Source organism: Anastrepha obliqua, chromosome 3 (genome assembly GCF_027943255.1).
Source record: "Anastrepha obliqua isolate idAnaObli1 chromosome 3, idAnaObli1_1.0, whole genome shotgun sequence".
Taxonomy (NCBI): domain Eukaryota; kingdom Metazoa; phylum Arthropoda; class Insecta; order Diptera; family Tephritidae; genus Anastrepha; species Anastrepha obliqua.
Genome location: NC_072894.1, coordinates 128,960,986 through 128,985,667, shown reverse-complemented (window position 1 = coordinate 128,985,667; position 24,682 = coordinate 128,960,986). Strand labels below are relative to the sequence as shown.

Sequence of the window (24,682 nt, the reverse complement as noted above, 5' to 3'; positions counted from 1 at the left end):
GCATGATGCTGCAATTTGCAAAATATATATTAATAAAAGCAAATATGCTAAAGCATACGGTAATGGTATTCAGGCAATGTTCCAAATATTTAATTAATCATATTAATTTAGTTTATTTCTAGAAAATATAAAAAATCAAAAGCACTGGAAACGAGTACTTCAGAAAGTTTGACCACACTGGCATTGATGTGGAAAAGTCATCTGGTTCGTAAGTCAAAGTCATTGAATGGCCTCGTATTTTCCGCAAGATGGTATTTCAATATCAGCATTGACTTGTCTGAAAGCACAGTTGGCTATAACAAATATACTGCAGACAACTGCCAGCTGAGTATTCGAAAATCGTACAATAACTGAAAGCTTCTGGCAAAAATAATGACAACTTTAGACATTTAAAGGGAAATACTTTGTGGATATTGCACAACATCAACAAATAAATGATAAAACTATAAACTGAAAACAGCCAATATAAAAAAAATACTATAAAATAAGTTATTTTTTACGTAGAAATAGTTGAACTAAATTTTGGCAATGTGTGTTTGCTTTTATGCACAGCAAAAGAAAGTGGGAAGTATTTTCCATGTTCTTCGTATACACATTCGTAGCTTTTCAGTGCTACAAATCAATCTTGACTAAACGCTTTAGTAGCTTTCTGCTGCAGCGCGCAGCTCGTCCATCAGCGATGGTGCTTCTAATTTGTTCGCACTCAACGCATGCGCAGAAAGCAATCGTTTCAAATCGCTGCTCAGACCTTCAACTGTAGTCTCGAGTTTATATAAATTTGGCACACATTGGTTGCTGCGTTGTATAAGGTCAAGTATTGCGTTGGTCTTCGGCCGTTGCGTGGCTAACGCCGATTGTTGGATTAACTGCAAAAAGTTTATAAATTGTTGTATTGAAATTGTTTTGCACATAAATTAAGGTGGCACCTTTTTATAATCATCAATTAGATTGGCTACTTCGTGCGCCGGCTCGTCTCGCTGTAGCGCTATGGCTGCGCGTGTATATGTCGCCTTACCTAAATCAGAAGCTTCGAATTTCCTACGCTCCATTTCTAGAGCACGTTCGAGTGTCTGGGAATGAAAAAAAACAAAATGTGAAAATGGAATTTAGATAACGTCATTCGTTCGTACCTTAATTGTGATTTGATTGTTATCACATTTCAAGCGCGTTTCCTCCAGCTGGCGTCTTGTCAATTGCAGGCCGCGCAGCTCGTCCATCGTTCTGCTCTGCTCCATCGTTAAATGTGCGGCGCGAGTCTCAGCCGCCCGCAAAGCTTTCTTCAGCTTTTTAATATTGCCCAACAAAGTGTGAATGTACACATCGTAACGCTTCATTTTGCGCCTATACTCCGCTTCAAGCACCTTCGTTAGTATCCTCATATGATCGTTGTTGTTGTCACTGTTACTCATATTTGCATTTCCGTCCTCTGACAATGAAGAAGCTTCAGCCGTACTACTGGCTGTGCCGGCAGTCTGGGGCAAAACCACAAATTCTGGTGGCAGAACAAGTGCCTCCCGTTTGCTCTTCTTTAGCTGTTGCATCTCAATCTCCATCTCTGCCAAGCGCTCTGCATAACTATTTCGTTCCGCCTGTAGAGTTTCTATTTTTGTTTGCAGAGCTCGCAACTGCCTCTGATTTTTAGCTACTTCTGTGGCGTAATCCTCATTCAAGTGGCGCTCGAGCCGTTCATTTTTCTCTTGCAACTCTTCAATTTGCCTTTGTTTGGACTTACTGTCTGCTAACTGGGCGCTTAGATTCGCGTGCATCTCCTCGTACTGCTGCAGGAGTGTCGGTCGCAGTTTCTCAATTTCCTCTTCATTGCCATTACCATTTGACAGTAAGGCAATTTCGTGCATGCGTCGCAGCTCTTCGTTCTGCTGAGCAAAAAGTGAATTCAACTCATCCAGCTCAACGTGCTTCAACTGCAATTCAGCTCTCGTATTTTCCTCCAACTTTTGTGCGGTTTGAAGCGCTGTGAGGAGTTCTTCCCACTCTTCTTGCGATTCACTCAACTGTTTCACTTTGCTACTTTGTTGCTCAAGCAGCTGCTGTATAAGTCGAACTCTGTCATTGCGCCGCTCCTCGTCGCACTGCATGACTGCCTGCAAACGTGTTTCAAGTTCTTCAACTTTCATCCTCAAGTTGAGCACTTCTTGCTGCTCGAAGCTCATTGTTTGCTCTGAGTTACTAACTTCACTTGAATTTTTGTTTTTTTCAAGGCTGACCAACTTTGCCTTCAATTCTTGAACAAACAGCTTTTGCTTTTCCAGCGTATTTTCAACATTACTTTTAGCTGCCAAAACGTTTTGCAATTCACTTAGGAGGCGTTCATTCTCTGCTTGCAGTCGTTGAATAGTGTCCTCATAGGACTGCAATTGAGCTCTATGGCGGTTATCTTCTTCGCTCTTGTCTTTTTCATGTCTTTCATCGCATTGCAGCAACTTTGTTTGTAAGTTTTGCAGCTCATCGCTATAATCGCTAACAGATTTTTCTAATTCCAAGCATTTTGCATTTTTTTCTGTTAATGCTAGTTTTAAAGACTCAACTTCTATTGGCGGCTCCTTTATAGTCGTTAGAAGTATTTTTAGCTTTTTGTTTTCTTCAATCAATTTTTTCATTTCAAAAATTTTTTGATTATTTATAGATATTTCTTGTGGGCCAGTTTCCTCGTTAATTAGAGTTTCAAAACTTTCCAAGAGCTCTCTTTTCTCCAAAGTTAAAAGGCTTTGGTTGTTCAAATATTCCATCAACTGTTCTTGACGTTCCAATAGCGCATCATCACATTGCTTGTCTTGGACATTTTCTGTACAAAGATCTAAGAAATAATTCGAAAAATGAAATTAATTTTTAAACATTGAAAGTTAGTTTTTTACCTTTATTGACTTCTATTGATGCTGCTTCATTGCAAATCAAGTTCTCGAAGGCGGCGATTAGTGTTCGTCTTTCCTTTAACATTTCCTCTTGAGAACTCAAATGCTCCAAAAGTGAATTGCTGGCATATTTAAGGTTGGAACAGACCGATTCCCGTATTGTCTGCGAGTCTGGTTCAACTTTGTCATTAATTTCACATTCGGTTACATCCAGAAAGCCACTATCACCCTCTTCAACTTGATTTACATCCTCCGCGAACTTTTCTGCATCTTTAGAAGCCCTTAAAAACTCGTTGTCTTTGTTTAGCCGATTTATGACCTCTCTATTTTGGTGTAACACCCGCTGTATACTCTTGAGCTCCTTTTCAACCTTTTCTTTTTCTAAAGGACCGTCGATTGATCGCTTTTCCAACTCACTGAACTCAACTTGCAAATCCTCACTTTCAATGGTTGAACATTTCAATTTGTTTTCAAGCTCATTTATTCTGGCTCCCAATTTCTCTGTGTGTTTTAGGTAGCCTCTCAGCTTGCCGCGTAGCAGCTCGATTTCACGCTTATCGCTGTCAGCCTGGAATCTCAACTTGTTCTTTTCGATTTCAAGTAGCTCTAATTCAAAACGGGTGCGTTCACAAAGAGCACACATACTGGCATACTGCTCGTGCAAGGCTATCAATTCGTGTTTTACGCTTTTTAGACTTGACTCTGTAGAATGCAGATTTTCGAGCGTGATGTCATGCTGCGTGCGAACCTTTTCCAAATTCTGTTGCAATTCATTTATTTGTTGGGTCTTTTGTTCGTCAGTTTCTTGCAGATTCGACAACTCACATTGTCGTGTTTCCAAAGCAAAGTTAAGATGTTCTATTTGTCGCTCTTGTTGCTCATTTTGTGCCTGTATTTCGGTTAAGGAACTCAACTCTATTCGGATCGCCTGCAACGACTTTTTAAGTGAAGTAATTTCAGCTGTTTTGGCATTAATGTCATCATGATAAGTAATACTTAGCCGATGCACTTCATCCATGTTTGTTTCATTTTGCATATTGCATTTGAATTTCTCTCGAGTCTCACAAATTTCATTTTCTTTGCGCGCTAGCTCTTGCTGCTGCAGGTTACAAAGCTCCTTTAGTTCTTCAATTAAGGTTTGCAACTTTAGCTTTTCGCTATTTTCAGCATATAGAGCAGCATCTTTTGTTTGTAGCGTATCTTCCAGAGCTTGTCTTTCGGTCAGCAATCGCTTGCACTGCGCTGTCATGCGCGTATTTTCTACTTCTACGCCAGCTAATGTTTCCTGCAGCTCCAAAACCTTGGTATCTTTCTCTTCGTTCAGTTTTCTTAAATCCTCCAGCAGAACGTGCTTTTGTTTTCTCAGAACGTTGATCAGTTTTTGCTGGTCATCAATCATAGATCTTTGCTGCTCCAACTCAAAGGATTTTCCTTTTTTATCAACACAATTCGTACTTTTGTGCTGCTCTTCCTTCTCGACTAGTTTTTGCACAGCTTTTTCCCGCTTAACCTGCAATTCCTTTTCCATCTCACCGCATTTATCATAGAGACGCACACATTCGCGTTGTAATCGCTGATTTTCTTGCATATACTTACGCTCCTGTGAATACAGTCGCTCGAGTGCCTCCAGTCGTGTTCTTTTTTGTGCCCGCAACTCTTTTTTGTACCAGTCCTCCGATTTATTGAGTCGTTCGAGTTCGCTGCGCAGCTTGCGCACATCTTGCATTGCAAGGAACAAAGCTTGATCCCTTTCTCTAAGCAGAGTGTGCACATGCTGGCAATGATTATGTAACTCCATTTCAAACGGACACGCGACTTCACTGGCATTGGAACTGGTAGAGTAATTCCCAGAATCATATGCTAAAACGGTACTTTTCACTTCATTTGGGGCAGACTTTTGAGACACATCCGACATTTTACGAAGACGCACGTCTGAAACCTCCCTTTCTTCGCCATCAGCTTCGATCCGCTGCATAATTATTGATGGCATGATCGGAGCTCCTTCCAAACTCATTGTGTATTTTTTCTTTCCTATGATATAAAAAGTGGTGCAACCATAAATACAACTATGCAAATAAGACTTACTTGTCGTATCTGGTTTATTTCTGTGTCGCTGACATCATTGGTATCATCTATTAATTGTTATTCAGTCTCTTCTAACTCCACATTAGAGTATCACCAACACTTGCCTTTACATTCTCGCAAACTATATAAATAAATAAATTTTCACTAAAGCAATAATATTGCTGCAAAGTGGCAGAGCAAAATATATTTCCTTGGTTTTTCACGTTGTTAACTTCTGCTTTGCTTTCACTATTTTCGCATTTTCCCATTTTTTCTTTTTGCGACGTACACAACTTTTCTTTTGCAAGCGATCAGCTGATGTTTGCTTCTTCCATAGTGATGACTCTCATGGATTTTATTTCGGGACTTAAGTCAAGTTGCCCTTACTAACTTCTTTCAGTAAAAGTTCTATGTATTCGTCAGTTTTCCCCTGATTGGCTTGAAATTTTTATACAAAATTAGGGAAGCGTTAATTTTTAGATAAACCCAAAAAACAAAACTGAAATTGGGTTTGAAAAAAAAAAAATTAGCGAAGTTAGCTTAAAATCTTACTAGTTCAAAGTTGCCCTTGTTGGAGTTCCATGTCTCCGTGGCAGAATACTGGGGCAGAATTAAACTTTAGAAAAAAATCCATAAAAAAAAGAATATTGGTGTTAAAAAACCAACAATTAATGAAATGAGCCTAAAGATTCACTAGTCCCAACTTGCCTTTTCTAAATTGTTCAGCTGAAATTCTATATCCCCGTACGTGTTACACTGAATAGCTTAAAATTTGGACATAATGTTAAGAAACCGTTAAACTTTAGAAATAGCCAAAACATGCCATAACGACTATCTCTCAATACTTTTGAGTTTCTTCTTAGCAAGGAACTTCACATTTTCTCCCATTATATCCACGATGACCCTATTCACCACGTGAAGGAAACTAATAATACGTTCACATATAAGTAGATGATCTACTTTTTCGCGCTTAACTCAAAATCAGTAATTAAAGAGCGCGATTTCCCATACAAAATTTCTCTCTCAAAATCTGAGATTATAAAATAATAACCTAACTTTTTGATATATAGCCCTGTGTTTTCTGTGTTATCGATAATTATTATTACGAATGTAAGAAGAAACATCAAAATAAAAACTAAATGAAATGAACGCTGGCAAAAAAACAGATTTGTATACATAATTCTAATAAAATTTTTGTTAAATATTATTAATTATGGATTCATTTTGCAGAAAAAAGCGAGTGTCCATAAACGTTTTGTCCTCTTATTACTTATTAAAAAAGAGGTTGTCTGTAAAGTCGGTTTACTGACGATAGTTTAACGTGATAACGTCATAAGAAAATACTGATTGAATGGTTGCATTTTTCAAAAGAAAATTTTAATTTTATTTGTTTGATAGATATTTTGTATGGATATAGAGAATGAGTTAACATTAACATTAACATAACATAACATAACATAACATAACATAACATAACATAACATAACATAACATAACATAACATAACATAACATAACATAACATAACATAACATAACATAACATAACATAACATAACATAATATAACATAACATAACATAACATAACATAACATAACATAACATAACATAACATAACATAACATAACATAACATAACATAACATAACATAACATAACATAACATAACATAACATAACATAACATAACATAACATAACATAACATAACATAACATAACATAACATAACATAACATAACATAACATAACATAACATAACATAACATAACATAACATAACATAACATAACATAACATAACTTAACATAACATAACATAACATAACATAATATAACATAACGTATCATAACATAAATGCTGTTCAAGCAAGGTAACGACGCATGAGCAAGATAACGACGCATTTTTTGGTGCGTGCAGCCGGCTACATAGAATTATAAGACGTTATCACGTCAAAAAATAATAATAATATTAAAACAACAAGTATTATTAACAAACTTGGTTTTATTTTAAATTCTTCAAGTAAATCAAATTAATAATAATCAATAAGAAGGCATATGCAAATACAAATATGTGAATTTATATATGTACATATGCGCATATACATACATATATACGCTCACTTAAGTAGGAGAGAGCAAGATGTCGAACGTTGCCGTTCGTTTGCTTTGTTTGCTTTGTCGTTCGCTCCGCGCTTTCGCTTGCAGTTCATTCAAGGTAACGGCAATGAGCACGGTAACACTAATGAGCAAGGTAACGGCAATGAGCAAGGTAACACTAATGAGCAAGGTAACGACACATTTTTTCGTGCGTGCAGCCTGTTAAATCGAATTATAAGACGTTATCACGTCAAAAATGTAATATAGAATATCCCATGCGCATTGCTGCCATAATTTTTTGCAACCTCGGTAAACGTAGCATACGGATTTCCTCCAACTGTTTATTATTAGCAGCCAACTGCACAATTACATTTTCTTATTTTCTTTGTATTTTATTCTATTTTCTTCATATCCTTGTATTTTCTTCATATCGTTAGTAATAATTAAAGAAACCAAAAACACCGAAATATTCCACCAAAATAATTCCTATAAAGAAATACCTTTCAAAACAGTATTGACAGCTGATTGTCAATTTTGCAGGTAATCTGCCATATGTGATCGGATAGATTAATTTGGTGGATTTATAGGTGATTAATGCATATGTGAACGTATTATAACTAACAAACTAAAATTACAAGTAATGAAAAGTTTCTTCTGAACATTTGAAAGCAATAAAGAAATGCTACCATTATATAAATGGATTTATGTGGTTATCAAGTGATTTAACTAGGAAATTTTAATATAAATTTGTAAGCTTAATTAATCATCAGATATTCAGAAGAAAAATGTGGAGTCGAAATTCGCCTAAAGCAATGTAAAAGCTCATGTGTATTAGCAGTAAACGTAACACCTTTATATTGTGCAGAGGCTTAGTATACACTTTTGGGTAATCATTTACATCGATATGGCAACATTTGACGCAATCAGCTGTTCTGCTACATTTATACTTTTATTATCGTTGTGTCAGACTGTTTTGAATCGCCATTAATTGATTTCTCTTTGTATAATTTTCCTTTATTTTCATGCGAAAAAACATTTCGTCAAATTTCCACATAATTGTGTACACAGCAGAAGACAAACAAATCCAGACCTAAAGTAAACAATAAGCAGAATAAAATGTGTTAATTGTATATGTGTGCAAAGAATGGGATAAGATCTAAAAGGCAGAGACATAAAAATTAATAGGAGACTTGAAGGTTCCAAAATTCAAGGTGAACCTAATAACTCAACACCGTTTTAAATAAAATTATAAATTAATGTAAGTTTCTCATTGTTTCAGTTTGATAATGGCTCAGGAGTGTACAGAAGAGGCATTTATTATCTATCGAGAGGGAGTGGCTCAACAGCTACAGTGGGCTCTTGCGCCAGCACTACAACGTGAGCCAGCCGTGCGTCTCTGTGCAGTAGATCAACCAAATTTACTTTTTATTCTAACTGCTGATGGAGCACTTTACATGGCTAACAAAGCAATGCATGCCGCTAATACACTGAATATACAACTTCACCGGACTAAAATAACGGATGTGTCGTACTGTCGTCATATGAATCAGTTGTTTGTTGTTACTACAGAGGGGGAAGTGCAGATGCAATACTTAAAACATACTGGTAGCGCAGCTTTGGACATGGAGCCATGGCAAACACTATCCTTCGACCCGCTCGAACTCTCCGAAGAGGGTATATTCATTGAGCGTATTTGTTGCGCTGCTCGAGGTGTAATATTTATGACCCGCTCAGGAGAATTGTATGTAATGGGCAGTTGTGGTGAGGTATTTAATGCAGAAGTGCAGCCCAAGCATTTGCGTCTAATCGAAGAAAGCAAGGAAATTCTGGATATCGTAGCCGGCGATGAATTCTTTGTTTTACTGATTCAGCGTTCTTATCCAGAACAAGAAGACCCATTGGAACTATGGGGCAGCAAAGTCAAACAAAACCAAGCCTGTAAGAGTACTCAATTACTTAGAATTTACAAGTTTATTAATGTATATTTATTTCTCATGCGTAGCTACATCAACGCATTCTCCTTCATCTGGGCGTGTGCGTTGCGGTAACCATCCGCAAATTGAAACTTCTGCAGGCGAAGAAGCAGTAGATAAAAAGCTTGAACTCAATTCCAACTCGTCAGTACGGTCCTACAGCAGTACAAAATCAAGTCACACACAACCAGATGACATCGATTATAATATCAAAGAAATTCTAAAACAAGGATACACTTTACTGCATACACAGGTATGTACCTTTGGTGCCGAAAATGGAGGCCTCCTGGGCACCGGCGATCACATAAGACGTAATACGGTAAATTATCTGCAAAAGTTAGAAGCGCTGGGAGTATGTAGTGTGGCAGCAGGACGAGAGCACAGCGTGGCTCGCACTCTAGATGGCAGACTCTTCCACTGGGGGCTTAATACACAATTTCAACTAAACAACCAGAACGAAATAACGGATATAAGTTCGCCAACAGAACTTAAATTGGACAAAGTGCAGTTGGAGGTGAGCCAGCGAAACATTCTAAACGCCTGCTGCGGAGACTTTCAAACTATTCTAATGAATGCGCGCGGCGAAATACAACTAAAGGAACATCAGCTATCGAGCTTTGAACAACATTTGTTGACTTTAAATATGCGGGATGCCACAAATCGGAAAACAATTCCCTTACTACTCACTGCAGCGACATATACTTTGCAGAACCGTCGTAATTTTCAGCGCCAGTTTCACGCCTATTACATCGGTCTTCAGCAACAACTTAAACAGTTACTTAGGTATCGTCATGGCATACAAATGATTGAGCTTTTCCAACAGAAGAGCACAGCCTTAGTGCTAAGGCAGCTGCAGCATATATGCCAATACTACCATAAACTTTTGTACCTAATCGCTTGCACATTGCGTTCCTTTGAGGACTTCTACCGCTCAGACTTCACGAACCCTGCAGAATTAGTATTTATTCAGCACTACCGCGAGTGTATTGAGCTGTTTGCACAGTACACGAAGGGTTATTGTGACCTTTACTCTGTCGATGGCTTTACTGAGGCATCGAAACTCTATAACCACTTATCAAGTGTGCCACTCCTACCGGGGCAGCGCGATCATAACGTTGACTTGGTGCGCATCTGCCAGCAGCCATTTCAAGTGTTTCCTCATTACTTACAATTTCTCGAACAACTTATAAAGACACGCCCTGAATTTACAGAACATCTCTTGGCTTGGGATGGCTTCGCGCGCCAGCAACGTATCGATTTGGAGCTTGCCGAGAATACCTTAGAGTTTTGGAGACGCAACGAGCGTAACTCTAAAATACGGCACTTCCGCCGTAAGCAGCGGCGCGTTATACTGACATCGACGACAGTGCCGCTAAAGTTGGCTCACACCACGATGAGCATGTCCAGCACCACATTCATTTTATTTTCCGATTGCTTCTGTCAGGTCGGCAGCCAACTCTACACATATCCTTTGGTGACGCTCTGGCTGAAAATGGAAAACGACACCGCTTTGCGCATCACCACACCGGAGCGCACCTTTACACTTTTGGCCCGCACAAACCACGATAAGAAACTGTGGTTTGATCAAATCGAATCGGCTGTCAAAGCGGCACTGGGACGTTCTTCTGACGGGAAGCTGTCGAGTGTGCGCACTACGGCTCACGTTTTCAGTCGCAACCACGCCATGTACGCCGGCGTGCATGCTTATGGACGCTGGCGGAATGGAGTGCTGCATGGAAAATGCTATCTGGAGTATCCCGACGGGCGAGTCTACTTCGGCCAGATCCGGAACGGTGAGATAGAAGGTAAAACTAATTGATTTGATATGCTAGCAAATGCTATAAATGAATTACATTTTCGAAGGTTATGGCAAAATGGTAATGCCCTCGGTAGGCATATACGAAGGCCATTTCAAGTCGGGTAAATTCCATGGCCATGGTACCTATGAGCTGAAGGAGAACGAAGTTTACGAAGGACACTTTCGCGATGGTCTATTTCACGGTCATGGCACGCAGCGCAGCAACAGCTACACCTACGTCGGTGAATATCAGGCCAATGCCAAATGTGGCTATGGCATTTTGGACGACATGCTAACAGGCGATAAGTATATGGGCATGTTTGCGGACAACAAACGTGTCGGGGCTGGGATTTGTATTACAATGAATGGCGACTACTTCGAAGGCTTATTTGCGAATGATGAGCTGGCTGGTAACGGCATAGCTGTGCTGGAGCGCGATTATTACTATGAGGGTGAACTATCGGTGCACGGACCAAATGGAAAGGGCACGTACTACATGCCTACTGGCATGGCGGATGCTGAGGCAAGTAAAAATTTAATTTCGAGCGTTCGTGCGATGTTTTCACGTGTCTTTATTTCAGGACTCAGGCATAAGCGAAAATGATGAGATCGCGAGTCGTCAAATGATTGGCAATGTATTGAGTGGCCATTTGGGGGGTACTTGGCAAGAAGTGCGCATTTTCTCTGGTGCTATGTCTATGAATAAACATTTTCCCAAATATCCCAAGTACTGTTTGATTGTTTATATTATTCCACCACAAAATATTAATTTTATGCTTCTTTCAAGATCTATCGGTGCACTTGTCGTTGATAATAGCCGAAAATGGCGTTCTTTATTTGAGAATTTCGAGGAAGAGGTGCTCGGCAGCCACACGGGCAACAACAACCAAAAACCTGATGACAGCCTAAACGTCACAAAAACCCTCTGGAATCGTATTGCGGTTTACATGCGTTCAGAACGCGAACGCGAGCGAACGTTGGAGCAACATGATACTGCATATCAATCGTCTCGAAGTTACTTTGCGAAGAATATTTCAATCGGCTTTTCCAACAGCTTCGACAAACTTAGCCTTAAGTCCACAAATAGTTTGCTCACCACAGCAAAGTCGAGCATACTTGATTTGAGTAGTAACCTGTTGGACTCGCGGCGTTCGCACTCACAGGAGACGCTTTATGATGCTGATTTAAACGACTTCGATAGCGTTTGGGGCACACAAAGTGTCACCCACTACAACAACGAAGACAACAACTCCATCAGTGCATTGTTCAATACGCCGCCTAAGAACTGGTTGGACGATGCAAATACGTCTAGTTTACGCTCGTCATTCGATAGTATAATAAATCTAAGTGAAAGCTTTAATAATAACAGGTGATCAGCGTGTCTTCATAAAAAATGTCTTAACATTTGCTAAACATTTGAATTTAATTCTAGCAGTTTCACCTCACAAAACGATCTGGAAATCATGCCCAGCTTCGGCATTACTTCGCTCACAGAAGAGGATGTGTCCGCCATCAAAGATTACCTGCAACAAGCGTTTAAGGATCGGTATCATCCTTTGCACTTGTTGAATCAACGCATAGCCTACTGCTTCTACACTTCATATGGCTGTTGGAAGGTCAAGCCAACACCAATACTAGCAAAACAGGCGATGCGAGAATGGGAATCCATCTCCAAACGTGCATATCGATTTGTGCAAAAAATGTTTCCTGCGTTACCCGATGATTACTGTGTAATAGAGAATACGCGCGAAGTCGTTTCGCACATCACGCTGCTCTATCCAATCGTATTAAGCGAGGGCATATATTCGACATTGTTTGTGTTGTACGCAAACAAGTGCAGTGTGAAAGACGAAATGTACAGGCAGAATCTAATTTATGCGGAAAAGCTGAAGGACGACGAACTGGCCGCTTGTCTGAGGCTAGAGAGGTATGTAGGATTAGTCACCGACACTCTGCCAAATTCTGTCATTGTTTGTTCGCATATTTGCTTAGTTCCTTTTTGCCGATTGTGCGGCATGCGCTCTACGCGGAGGCAATACAAACCCTGAAGCAACTCCAAGAAAAATACAGCCCGAAAGCGATGTTAACTGTGATAGAGAGTTGCATACAAAAAATTACCGATGCACACAATGCAATTGCAAGTGGTAAGAGGCTTTAAAGGCATCATTTCGTAAAATTAATCAATTTAATACTCCACAAAATTAATGTTGCAGCAAATTCTGTGATATTAGCTGCCGATGGCATGATGCCACTCACCCTCTTTCTGGTGTTGCGCGCCGCTGTACCTCATCTTGGCGCCGAATTGGCGCTGCTGGACGATTTGACCGGTGGCACTAATTTCCAGTTCGAAATGAATGGCATTGCTGGCTATTGCTATACAACGCTCAAGGTTAGACGCGTTTCATTTGATTTGAACTTGATTTAATTTTTTTGCTTAAAGGCTGCCTATGAACACATCACCGCGGTGCCGCTAAATAAGACGTAATGGAGCCCACACAACCCTGCTCAAATACATTTAGACAACCAATTGCTTTTTTTCTACAAAAACAAAAAGCTCCTCAACTCCTCGAACTTTCTTCGTTGACACAATGAATTTAAAATCCTTGCGTTCTCGTGAAATGAAGTGAATGAAATGAAAATTAAGTTAACATTTCGCAAAGCCAAATAACACCACGAATATCATTTAATTTTGAATTCGAAATTTATAAATACTTCGAAATGACTTTGTTGCATATACTTATATTTTTATTGCCTGTAAATTTGCAAATTTGCGGGGAAATGTTTTAAAATCATTGCTATTTTAAAGCCACAGTGAACAAATATTCCCAAAATTATTAGTTGTTAGTCATAAAAGTGTAAAGTTTTAGTATTATAAAAATATTTAAAATACGTACTAACATTCCACTAAATAAAAAATGAGAGTAGCAAATATGGATTATCTGTGGATTGTAACGGACAAAGCAGGGATCTGTATGTAAAGTCGAGAAGAATATGTAATAATAAAAGAAATCTGTTACCAAATATATGTGCGCATCCATATAATTTTAGTTAATATCGATAAGGAACTGCTCTGCTTTAGCGCTAGAGTCTACTTTTCATATCCCGTTTCCACGGCAGTCGGTTCTACGTTACCGAAACGACCCGGATTTATATCCGGCCAAGGACTGTCACTCCAGCAGCATTCCCCGTATGTAAGTATGGGGAATGTTTATGCTGCTACAACAACAACAACAACAACAACAGCTACTTTTCATATCTGACCGAGAGTCGAATAATAACTGAAAGGCAATGCCCATGTAAATAAGTCAAAGCATAATAAGGAAAAATATTTGAGACATTCCGAGTATAAACCAGATCAGATAATATTTGCACGACTCCTCGTAGTATCTCGATTACAGCGCCACCTGAGGGTACATTTTTTCCCATAAGTATGTATTTCATTTCATATGGTTCAAACTTATTTCTAGATGAACCACCATACAGGATTATAAATACTATGCATCGGGCGTTCCCAAGACAGTTCGGATTAATGTAAATATTGGACAGATTGGATATTATAATTTATTAAATGTGTTTTTCAGGTCTTAAAAGTCCATTAGTAAATAAATAATATCCGGCCAAGGATCGATACTCCAGCTGCATTCTTCAAATATTTATGAGCAATATCTGTGCTGTTACAACAACAACTATGTTTGGGTTGGGTATATGTATTTTTTCCTAAAAATTGTGTTTAAGTAGGTAAAATACATTCTGTGTGATTTAAATCGAACGGATTTATATCCGCGTAAGGACAGCCACTTCAGCAGCATTCCCCGTATCTGCATGGGGAATGTTTATACTGCTGCAAGAGCAACAACAACGAATACTCGTAAACCTTCCCAGTCTTGCTTACAACACTAACAAAAATTTCATCTCGGTGAACACTGGATGAATCTATGATAGATTGACAATTTATGAGGTTTGCACTTCGACCTCGTGGTTTTTTATGCCTTACCTCATCCAGACCCTATTTCCTTATTCAACTCAGGGTAGAGCTGGGTTGAATTGAGCGTATGCGCCTCTCTTCTGACTGCAGTTGGCGAAGATACCTCAACCTTTTCCGCGCTATAGCGCTGCTGCCCGTGAGCACCCTCAGTTTATCCTTGGGGAGGATTATGCGTTTTTTAAACCTCTTTTGGTTTTACCGCCCCTGTAAGGATTTCACCTGGCGTAGCCCCACGTTTGGTGCCAGCAAACCTCCTTCGAAACTTCTCCTTGATGGTGTGTTGTCCCATAGCAGGGGAGGGCTCGGGTCCTATTAAAGGCGAGGCCGGAGATTCTCTCGCCAATGCGTCCGCTATTTCGTTCGCAGTTATATCCCTGCGTCCTGGAACTCAAATTAGTCGGATGCGATTGTGCGTTCCTAAAAGATTTAGTTTCTCCATACACTCAAGGACCAGTGAGGATTTGATCTCACATGAATCTATAAACCACAAACAAATTTTCAAGTTTATATTTAAGGTATAAAATACGATGGATTTACAATTTTTTGCCACATGTTGAAGAAATACAAGTAAACTAACTAATCCTTAGCTCTATTTTTCATTTTCCTCCAATCTTCCAGGCTCGGCTCCTGCTGTTTTATTTGTAACATCTTGGCTATCGGAATTCGGGTGCCGCATTTGTTCGAAAAATCCATGTGGAAATTTGCTAAAAAGAATCTTGTCCAGATGCTGAGGAAAGTAGCGCTCATGAAACTTGTACGCCACATACTTGTCGGGTAATCGCGTGCTGGCGTTCTCCTTATACACGAACATCACGTTGTCATCATGGTTGACCATTTGCTGCGATTTCGCGTACATTAAGCCGAAGAGGATATGCTTGTATAGCGCGCAGTGGTAATTGTCGTCCGCCTTGCCATTGTAGTACAGCATTGTAACGTTGTGGTGCATCGAAATGAATGTTTCTGCGGATTTCATGCGCGTTATGAAAATGATCTGAGCTTTTGGCCGAAAATGTGCGATCTTCATCGCCATACGGCCGGTCAACGAACAAACAAATATCAAAGCGGCGTTCATTTCGTACGAGGCACAGACGACGGAGCGTGCCAACGAGTCACTGCCTGTAAGCGAGCGATCACAATATGGCATCTTACTGAGCGCCTCTTTGATCAGTAATTCCGAGATTGAGTGGTGCAAGTAGAAGAAGTAAAAACCGCTGAAGGAGCGATCAGAAGGCAAAATATATTTATCGGGATAAAGGAATATGTGGGGATAGCGCGCTGGTGCGACGATTAAGCGTTTATTAGCGATCAAAATGGGATCCAAGACGATCACCTTCTGTAGCAAATACGCCTGCTTGATTAATGCATCGGCGGTAGGGCAAAGGTGTAATATGTCTTGCTCAGGATGCTGTTCGGAAGCGCTCAAATCGATGACGAAGCCATCATAGCCCTCAGCCATCCAGTCCAAATCGTTGTCGCAGCCTTTTATCTCGTTCAAGACAACACGGGCATACAGACGCATTTTCTCACAACCCAGTATTTTCAAAGCATTCTTTACATTATCAAAGTACTCTTCCGTGCCGCCAATATAGGACACAATCACGTTTATGCCCACCTCCTTGCAGAAGGTGATGTCTTCCAATTCCTCCTGTGAAAGAAGAAATTTTGCGCAGTGCGAGGGGAGCAGCACGGGTAGGCGCGACCTCAATTCTCCACCCACCTCCACAGTGCAATACAGATTAGTACCCTTCTTGTGCACACATACTTGTATATCGGGTCCGATGCATATAAAATCGTAAGGCTTCACATCGACGAATAGAAAACCTGCATTTATATAGACGCGCTTTGCCGTACAGTGTGTCGACCATTCGCGCTTGTTGGTGAGTATTATATGATCGCCTTTTTTGAGTACCGCCACCATGTCGGGGGGCTCCATCAAGCCAGTGTACTGTAGTCGTGGACTAAGCTTCGCGAAAACTGTAGATGAAACTGGGAAGCCAATTTCCTTCGAGTAGCTCAATTCGCTTTCGCGAAGACGTAAAATTAGGCCCTGATTTTCGATAAAAGTGCCGTAAAAGAGATCAACAGCAAAACAACGGATACCAGAACCTAGACAGAAGGGAAAGGGGAGAGGAATAGAGTTAATTGACTTTAAAAATAACGGGTTATTGTGGCAAATTTTAACCTTCAACTGTTGAAATAGCAGACGAGTATTTTCTACATAGGGATTGTCCAAATACGTATATGAATGAATATAATCTTTATAACGAACCAGAATGGGGTAAAAACTAAAAAATAGCAATTTTTACGCACCGAAATTACTCGGGCTTAGCCGAAGCTCACACTATGATTCTCCAGCCCACTAACTTCCATCCTGTTTTGAGCCTCGTATGAGGGCCAATCATCCAAGCATGTTACTTCACCAAGCCCCGACTGAAGCCAATGGGAGGTTTTAGCCAATATAAGTGATAGTTTACTTTAGATTGATCCCGAGGGGTGCAACTTGGACATTCGACAACTGGTAAGTCGACAGAAGCGGACAAATTGGGAGGACAACCTAAAGGCATTTAGCTTTATCTCCAGCAAGTAATGGCTCACCTATTAAAAAAGAAAAATCAACACATTTGAGGGCGGTGCAACGTCGGATCCGCAGCAATATGCTTTCTACCTTAGCCGTGAATTTATATTACTTCCTTCGGCAAAGCGTCGTATTACCGAAAGTATTTACAAACTACAGGGTGGCGCACGAATCGTGCTACAAAAACAAAACGTAATAACTTTTTTTCTGTGTGAGTAATCGGCTTTTTTTTTTTTTATTTTGCAGATTAGTATTTAGATTTACAAAAAATGGAGGCTTAGGATACCGAAAAGAGGATTTGGGTAGTGCAGCGGTACCATGCTTTGCAGTCCATCATTTCCGTCCAAAGGGAATTTAGGCGGGAGTTTGGCGGCACTCCCCCGAGCAGATGGACCATTATGAGGCTGGTGAACATGTTTGCTGAATCTGGAAGCATCGCACGCAGACCGTACCATCGAGATCCCCATGTTCGGGTCGAAGCCACATTCGCGGCTGTAGCATCGTCAATTCAGGCAAATCCAAGAGTTTCGACTCGTAACTTGTCGGCGCAAATTGGAGTTAGCAGACGGTCATGGCAGCGGATAGTTCATGATGACTTAAACTTGTTTCCGTACAAAGTTCAAATCACAAGCAAATTAAACCCTCTGGATTTGCCTATTCGCCTGGAATTTTGCCAAAAAATTATTGAAATGGCCGAAAAAGACAACAACTTCATAAATTGCTTGTTTATGTCTGATGAGGCCCATTTTGATCTAAACGGCAATGTAAACAAGCAAAATTGCCGTATATGGAGTCAATCGAATCCGCAAATACTCCATGAGATGGAACTGCACCCAGAACGAGTCACAGTGTGGTGCGCAGTTTCATCAAGGTGCATTGTCGGGCCATACTTCTTCGAAGAAAACGGTGTAACAGCGACTGTAAATGGGAACCGTTATTTAAACATGTTGAAGGAGTTTTTTTATCCAGAACTGCGGCGAAGAAGTATCCCTTTTAACAGCATTTGGTTCCAGCAAGATGGAGCAACTGCACATATAGCCAGACCGGTTATGGAGGAGCTCCAACGGAAATTTAGAAATAAATTGATATCCAGAAATTCCACTTTCCGCTGGCCCCCAAGGTCACCTGACCTCACTGCACCAGATTTTTTTTTATGGGGTTATCTCAAACAAGAGGTGTATAAAGCAAAACCAAGTAATTTGACTGAATTGAAGCAGTCCATCACAACAATAATTGAGGCGATCCCGACTTCAACCCTTCAGTGCGCAATGAACAATTTTCTCATCAGGTGTCGCATATGCGTGAATGAGCATGGAGGTCATTTACGTTCTATTATTTTCAAAACTACAATAATTAGTTACATAAAATAAAATTGAATTATCTATACAATAAAAAAACAAAAAGTTAAATACATTGATTAGAAAAAAAGTTATTACGTTTTGTTTTTGTAGCACGATTCGTGCGCCACCCTGTATTACACATCAATGTGCCCCTTGCGTTCACCAGGGGGGAGCACTCCATAATCTCGACAAGACATAATCCAGACAGGACTTAAGACAGTCATAAAATCTCGAACATGACTACAGGTATATTATAAATTATATAAGAAAGAAAAGTTTCTATATTAGGCAAAGTGTACCCTCTAAATTTTTTAAAAATGTCTCTTCAAAATGATTATCTTCTCCAAACAGCAATGTTTTGCTACTTTTTCTCACAACATCTTTTACTCAAAGGCAACATTTTTATGGCAGAAAGTAATCCACACAAAATAGAAAAATAATTAAAAAAGACTAGCGAAAACCCGCCCGTTCCGCTGGTCGTCTTTAAAAAAATCTAGATTAATTAATTAAATTAAGCCGAAAAATACTGTGTGTATTTTATAAAAATTCTCGCGCATGAATAGTAATGAAAGAAGTTTTGAATAGTAGTAGCAATTAAAAAACGTTTGATGTGATTTACTTTATTACTTTTTTTATTGTAATGCTCTTTGGTATACAATATTCTTCGTTTTTCCATGCGTTGTTGAATAACTGAACAATACCGATGGCTTACCAACTCTTGAGCATGAAACATAAAGTTGGCCATGAGAAAAACATGGGTATTCTAAATCAATACCACAAATTGATAAAGTTCGGCCTTGTGACTTATTAATAGTAATCGCGAATGCAAAGCGAACAGGAAATTGAAGACGTTTGAATTCAAACGGCATATCCGATGGTATCATTGGTATTCGCGGTATTGAAACGTCTTCACCAGAGTATTTTCCATTCAAAATTGTTGCTTCAATGACGTTATTCATCAATCTCTTAACTGTTAATCGAGTGCCATTACATACTCGTGGTTGATTTATGTTTCTCAACATAATAATCGGTGCTCCTATTTTCAAGTTTAGCATGTGCATAGATGCGCTCCCCTTTACACATAAACAACAACATCAATCGTATGATACATACACTTCGTCGTGTACGAAAAAGCGGAGAAGGAGAAGAGAACTGTTCTATTCCCCTCCGCTTTAACCCAGCTATGTGTTCAGGTGCAAATGACTTTTTTGTGTGAAGTCTGATATAAAATAAGTTCTATTTACTCTTCTTAAATTTATATAAACTTTTCCAGGCGAAATAAAAAAACTGACATATATTTGCTTCAACCGTATATTTGTGAGTACACAGGTAATACGTAAATATATGAATGCTATAGGTAATACCTATCTCATATTAGCATAACCTTTCTGCAAAAAATTAAGGATTAACGTTTATATAATAAGCGTATATGTAATATTTTAAAATTTGTTTAGAATTTTTTTTTTAATTTTTAATAATAAGTGGTCTTCCTCTTCCCCTCCCACTTTCTCTTCCTCTTCCTCTGCCTGTAGCTATTCCTTTTCCTCTTCCATCTCCAGCTCCATCTCCTTTCTTTATCCCGGAAACGGGCAGTAAAAATTACTTCACTTAAAAGCTTTCATCAACAGCTTCCATCTGACACCCATATTGTACAAACGCATCCAAGGGTACCTTGGTCCACCTTTTCGGCTATATCTCGAGACCCTGGTCACTCAGAGGTCTAAAAAATACTCTGTATTAAAGCACTCATCAGTAGCTTTGATTTGATACCCACAATGTAAAAACACATCCTAGGGTTACCCGGGTCCTCGTTTTGGCCTTCGGCAGCGCCACCTGGTGGCGAGTGGAATCAATAAGCATATTATACTAACCTTCACCGTGGAAAAATATATATACATACAGGGTTGGCCATATTAAACTGACCCATGTGATTATTAAAAAAATATGGAAAAAGAAACATTTTTTTGTGTTTCATTGTGAAAAACATTTAATTTAGTTCAAGGAGATTCGTTTACATCACTTTTTGAATATGATATCGCGCAAGTGGTCGTCCTTAGCTCGTACAGCGTAATGTGCCCGTTTTTTCGGCGTTTTCCATAGTTTTGGCCAGCGTCTCGGCCGATATGGCGGCTATTTCCCGTCGGATATTGGCCTTACGTGCGCCTAGTGTCTTTGGCTTGTTGACGTAAACCTTAGATTTCAAATAGCCCCAAAGAAAAAAGTCCGGTGGCGTCAAATCCGGTGATCGTGGCGGCCAGTCAAAATCGCCGCTTTTTGATATCAAACGGCCAGGGAACAAAGTCTTCAATAAGTTGACGGTGGCTCGTGCTGTGTGTGGTGGTGCGCCATCTTGCTGAAACCAGAAGTGCTCCATACCATTTTCACGAACAATCGGCATCACAAAATCGGTTATCATGGCCCGATAACGCTCTTGATTGACGATCAATGGTTGGTGTTGACCATTTTCAAAGAAGAACGGCCCAATGACCATATCAGCGCAAATGCCACACCAGACTGTAACTTTTTGGTCGTGGAGAGGTACCTCTTCAATAATTTGAGGGTTTTCAGTGGCGTAGAAACGGCAATTTTGCTTATTTACGGTTCCGTTCAAGGAGAAATGGGCCTCATCACTCATAATGATTTGATGCCAAAAATCCTCATCAGTTTGGGCCATTCGGACGACAAAATTGGCATATTCCAAGCGACGAGGCTTGTCGGCCGGCAACAGTTGTTGATTTAGTTGTATTTTGTACGGGAATATCCCCAAATCCAAACGAATGATACGTCGTAGAGTGGTCCGAGGGATGTCCAACTGAGCAGAACGACGATTACCTGACGTTCGCGGCGATGACTCGATACTGGCTCGTACGGCCGCGATATTTTCGTTAGATCGTCTTGGCCGCTTTTTATTTGGACGTCGGGTATTAGCCACAGTGCCGGAAGACAAAAATCTTTTGTGCATTTGCTTGATTGCGTTCTTTGACGGCGCACTTTTCACTTTATTTTTTTTTCTCCACGCACGTTGCGTTTTTACAATCGAGAAGGAATTTTGAATGTACAGCTGAACAATTTCAGCGCGTTCTATTGGGGTGTACTGTTTCATGGTATAAAGCTCCTTCGACTGACGCTTCCAACGCGGTATGTCATTAGCCGATCTGAAATTACAGTAAAAAGTTATAGGGTTACTCAATGGGTCAGTTTAATATGGCCAACCCTGTATATACCAAATGTCATAATAATCGGCCCAGACACACACGACCAAAATGTATTCAATTCTAATGAATGCTATGTGCGGTACAAAAAATACGTGCGGCAAATAGCAAAAACACACTCACTTAACTGGCGCACCGCACACACACGCGTTATCGGATTTCAACCAAACTTCACAGAAACCTTTGTCAAAGCAACACCAACAATGTGTGAAACTTTCATTGTCTTCCTTACACGCGTTGCTGAGATTACCGGAGACAAATGCACACTTTTTTTCGGCTTAATTTTTATATAGTATATGTATATAGATAGATATCGCGCGTGTTTTCTCGGGACTCTTTTTTGTCTGGATTGTGTATTGTCGGGATTTGGTGGTATCTGGATTTTGGCTTTCGGTACTCGGTGTTTAGGGATATCGTCATACGCCCGTTGTGGCGTAAGCGAGTATATTGCCTTTCCGAGGTAATCTACCTTTCGCTTCCCACCCTAATTATCCTTTAAAAGTGAAAAGCAGGTAGAGTGGTGTCCCTGCTAAAACTTAGAACACCGCCAAACAAAGGGAACTATAAGTAGCTTTTCAGTAGTGAAGACACTTGATGGCGATACTTAGTATAGCACTTGCTCGGCAGGGTTCACGAAGGCTTTTGCAATAACAAGAACTAAGCCAGAAGTAGGTCAACAAATTTAACACCCCTAACCTGGATGCTATCTCAAGATGACACGAAGGCGCCTTTGCTTGCCTTATGGATTGTCTGTTTTCCTAGGTTCGCTGACAGAAGTGCTTAAAGTGCTTACAGCTGAGGTATTCGGAAGCTCTTTAGCTTGCAGTGTGCAGCTCGCCTAATATCTATTTACAATCAATTTTACTTACGCAAATATGTAACTATCGCATCACGACACTCTCCGTTCACCAGTTCGATGCATTTTTTGTTGTCCCCGATGACACTCTCGTGAGTCACACTCAATATCTGAAAACCCTTAAAGTAACCTTGCCACACGTCAACGGCTAGCTCTTCACTTTCAATTGATTTGGATGTAGTTGCTTTTTCTTCTTCTTCCCCCTCCTCCGTCAGCTCTTCCGCCAATTCTAACTCAGATCCTTCGAAAACCTCTGAAGATGTATTCTCAGCGTTGTAACGGTGCAGTCTTGACAACCAGTCATTGTCCATTGCATCGGTATAATCACCGGAGCCAAGCATATCCGTGAAAACGGCCTGATACTGGATGCGAGCTTGCATTTCGCGCACATAATTCAGCTTATCCATATCACTGGCCAGAAGAGTACAGCGCACATTCTCGCATATATTCGCAAAAAGTTCTTCATCCATTCTAAGGCTATTGAAATATTTTCTCTAATACAATTTAGGACGTCGCTAGACCAAAAATATTTATGTAAATAAATTTCAAATTATTTGATTTTGAGAATTCAAAATTTGCAAATCTTTTCAAAAATATTAAATTCGGCTTTTATTTCTAATTATTATTATTTTTTTCATTAACATTTTTTGCAGTCACATCTGAGTAAAAGTGCCCAACGGAAACAAGCATGTCACGGCTGACCCTGCAAAAGTCCTTTTTTGATAATCTCTGGCCGTTAATACTGTCGGACAATGTGTGCGATACGCTGAGTAAAAATCTGTGCCGCTTCTACGAACCTGATCAACCGTTCGACAACGTCTGGCTGCACGCATACCTTGCAGATCGCGGTTTCAAAAACTATCAACCTCCAACAGTTATTCGTTGCTGCTTCGACGATAAAGAAGAAAAGTTAGTGCTATCTGAGACGTCAGTGACCAATGGCACGGAGTTACGCGCATTTGCACCAAATATCAAAACAGAAGATGAGCTTTCTAAACAATCAGTGGAAGAAGAAGAGGAGCTGTATTCGCCCAAGTTAGTAGATATTTCACCAATTGATCAACGAATTGCTGCGCTGAATGAAAATTTCGATCAACGGCGCAGACTTGCCTTTGCCTTCATTAATAGGCAATACCCCTGGTATATGCAACCGCCTGAATATGATGCTCACTTCGAGCTTACAGACAACATTCGAAAATATTTTAATAGCAAACTCGAACAGGCTATTATACAGGACATGCACAGATTTAACTGCAAGCTGATGATAATCGATTTGGCTGAACAGATGTGCCTTCATGAGATGCAGCTATGGTTAAAATTCGGCAGTTACGCTTTCATGATTGTTGTTGCGCGTAGCGAGGACGCTGTAAAGCAAATCAAATTAATGGGAACCAATTTAAGCGCAGTGATGTTAGTTGAAAATATGGAGTACACTTGGCAGGAGCAATTGACAGAGTCGCTGCGCGTAGGGTTGGCGCATGCCGCAGCAATGGGACTTCTCGAAAACTGCATGAAGTCGTTTGTGTTCGTTTTTTCGCGAAATCGCCACAGTTGCAACTCAAACGCATACCGAGTACTGAAAAGGAAGACTTAGTTAGACGCACAAGATTGCAGAATATGCATGCAAAGACTAATGCCTTTTAGGATTTATAACACAAATAGGCCACCCGATTTCGTCTAACTAAATGAACATACATACGTTCATATATAGAAATGTGTTTGCACAAAAGCAGCTACTAATTTCATTATAATAAATCGTACAATAAATTAATATTTGAACACAAGCTAATGATTGCGTTTGCGCTTCAAATTATTTTATAATATTTGATACAAATTGATATATGTAAGTAGTTTGCTCAAGATGCCTACATATTAAATATTTCATTTTATTGCATTTTACTTATAATTCTAAAGTG

At 39.9% G+C, this 24,682-nt stretch overlaps 4 protein-coding genes across 5 annotated transcripts; 2 read left to right on the top strand and 2 right to left on the bottom strand.

The window, feature by feature from the left end:
- Positions 1–103: 103 nt before the first annotated feature.
- On the bottom strand, positions 104–5,330 carry LOC129240935 (early endosome antigen 1). The gene is made up of 5 exons (XM_054877011.1): positions 4,956–5,330; positions 2,874–4,901; positions 1,131–2,815; positions 927–1,070; positions 104–866 (listed from the first exon to the last, which is right to left on the bottom strand). Exons 2-5 carry the CDS (start codon positions 4,882–4,884, stop codon positions 639–641), a joined length of 4,068 nt encoding a protein of 1,355 aa, XP_054732986.1. The 5' UTR covers positions 4,885–4,901; positions 4,956–5,330; the 3' UTR covers positions 104–638.
- Positions 5,331–7,990: 2,660 nt separating this feature from the next.
- Positions 7,991–13,819, top strand: LOC129240343 (alsin homolog). 2 transcript variants are annotated; one of them, XM_054876095.1, is made up of 10 exons: positions 7,991–8,238; positions 8,307–8,965; positions 9,030–10,805; positions 10,864–11,321; positions 11,380–11,525; positions 11,586–12,167; positions 12,234–12,725; positions 12,791–12,942; positions 13,012–13,187; positions 13,239–13,819. In XM_054876095.1, exons 2-10 carry the CDS (start codon positions 8,314–8,316, stop codon positions 13,281–13,283), a joined length of 4,479 nt encoding a protein of 1,492 aa, XP_054732070.1. In that variant the 5' UTR covers positions 7,991–8,238; positions 8,307–8,313; the 3' UTR covers positions 13,284–13,819. The 2 variants fall into 2 exon arrangements, with proteins under 2 accessions (XP_054732070.1, XP_054732069.1); XM_054876094.1 differs by having other exon boundaries at positions 12,231–12,725.
- Positions 13,820–15,274: 1,455 nt separating this feature from the next.
- Positions 15,275–23,343, bottom strand: LOC129240344 (uncharacterized). Its single transcript, XM_054876097.1, has 2 exons — positions 22,780–23,343; positions 15,275–16,889 (listed from the first exon to the last, which is right to left on the bottom strand). The coding sequence occupies exons 1-2, from the start codon at positions 23,234–23,236 to the stop codon at positions 15,373–15,375; spliced, it is 1,974 nt and encodes a 657-aa protein (XP_054732072.1). The 5' UTR covers positions 23,237–23,343; the 3' UTR covers positions 15,275–15,372.
- Positions 22,217–24,555, top strand: LOC129240345 (uncharacterized). The gene is made up of 2 exons (XM_054876098.1): positions 22,217–22,370; positions 23,420–24,555. The coding sequence occupies exon 2, from the start codon at positions 23,455–23,457 to the stop codon at positions 24,358–24,360; it is 906 nt and encodes a 301-aa protein (XP_054732073.1). The 5' UTR covers positions 22,217–22,370; positions 23,420–23,454; the 3' UTR covers positions 24,361–24,555.
- The last annotated feature ends 127 nt before the right edge of the window (positions 24,556–24,682 follow it).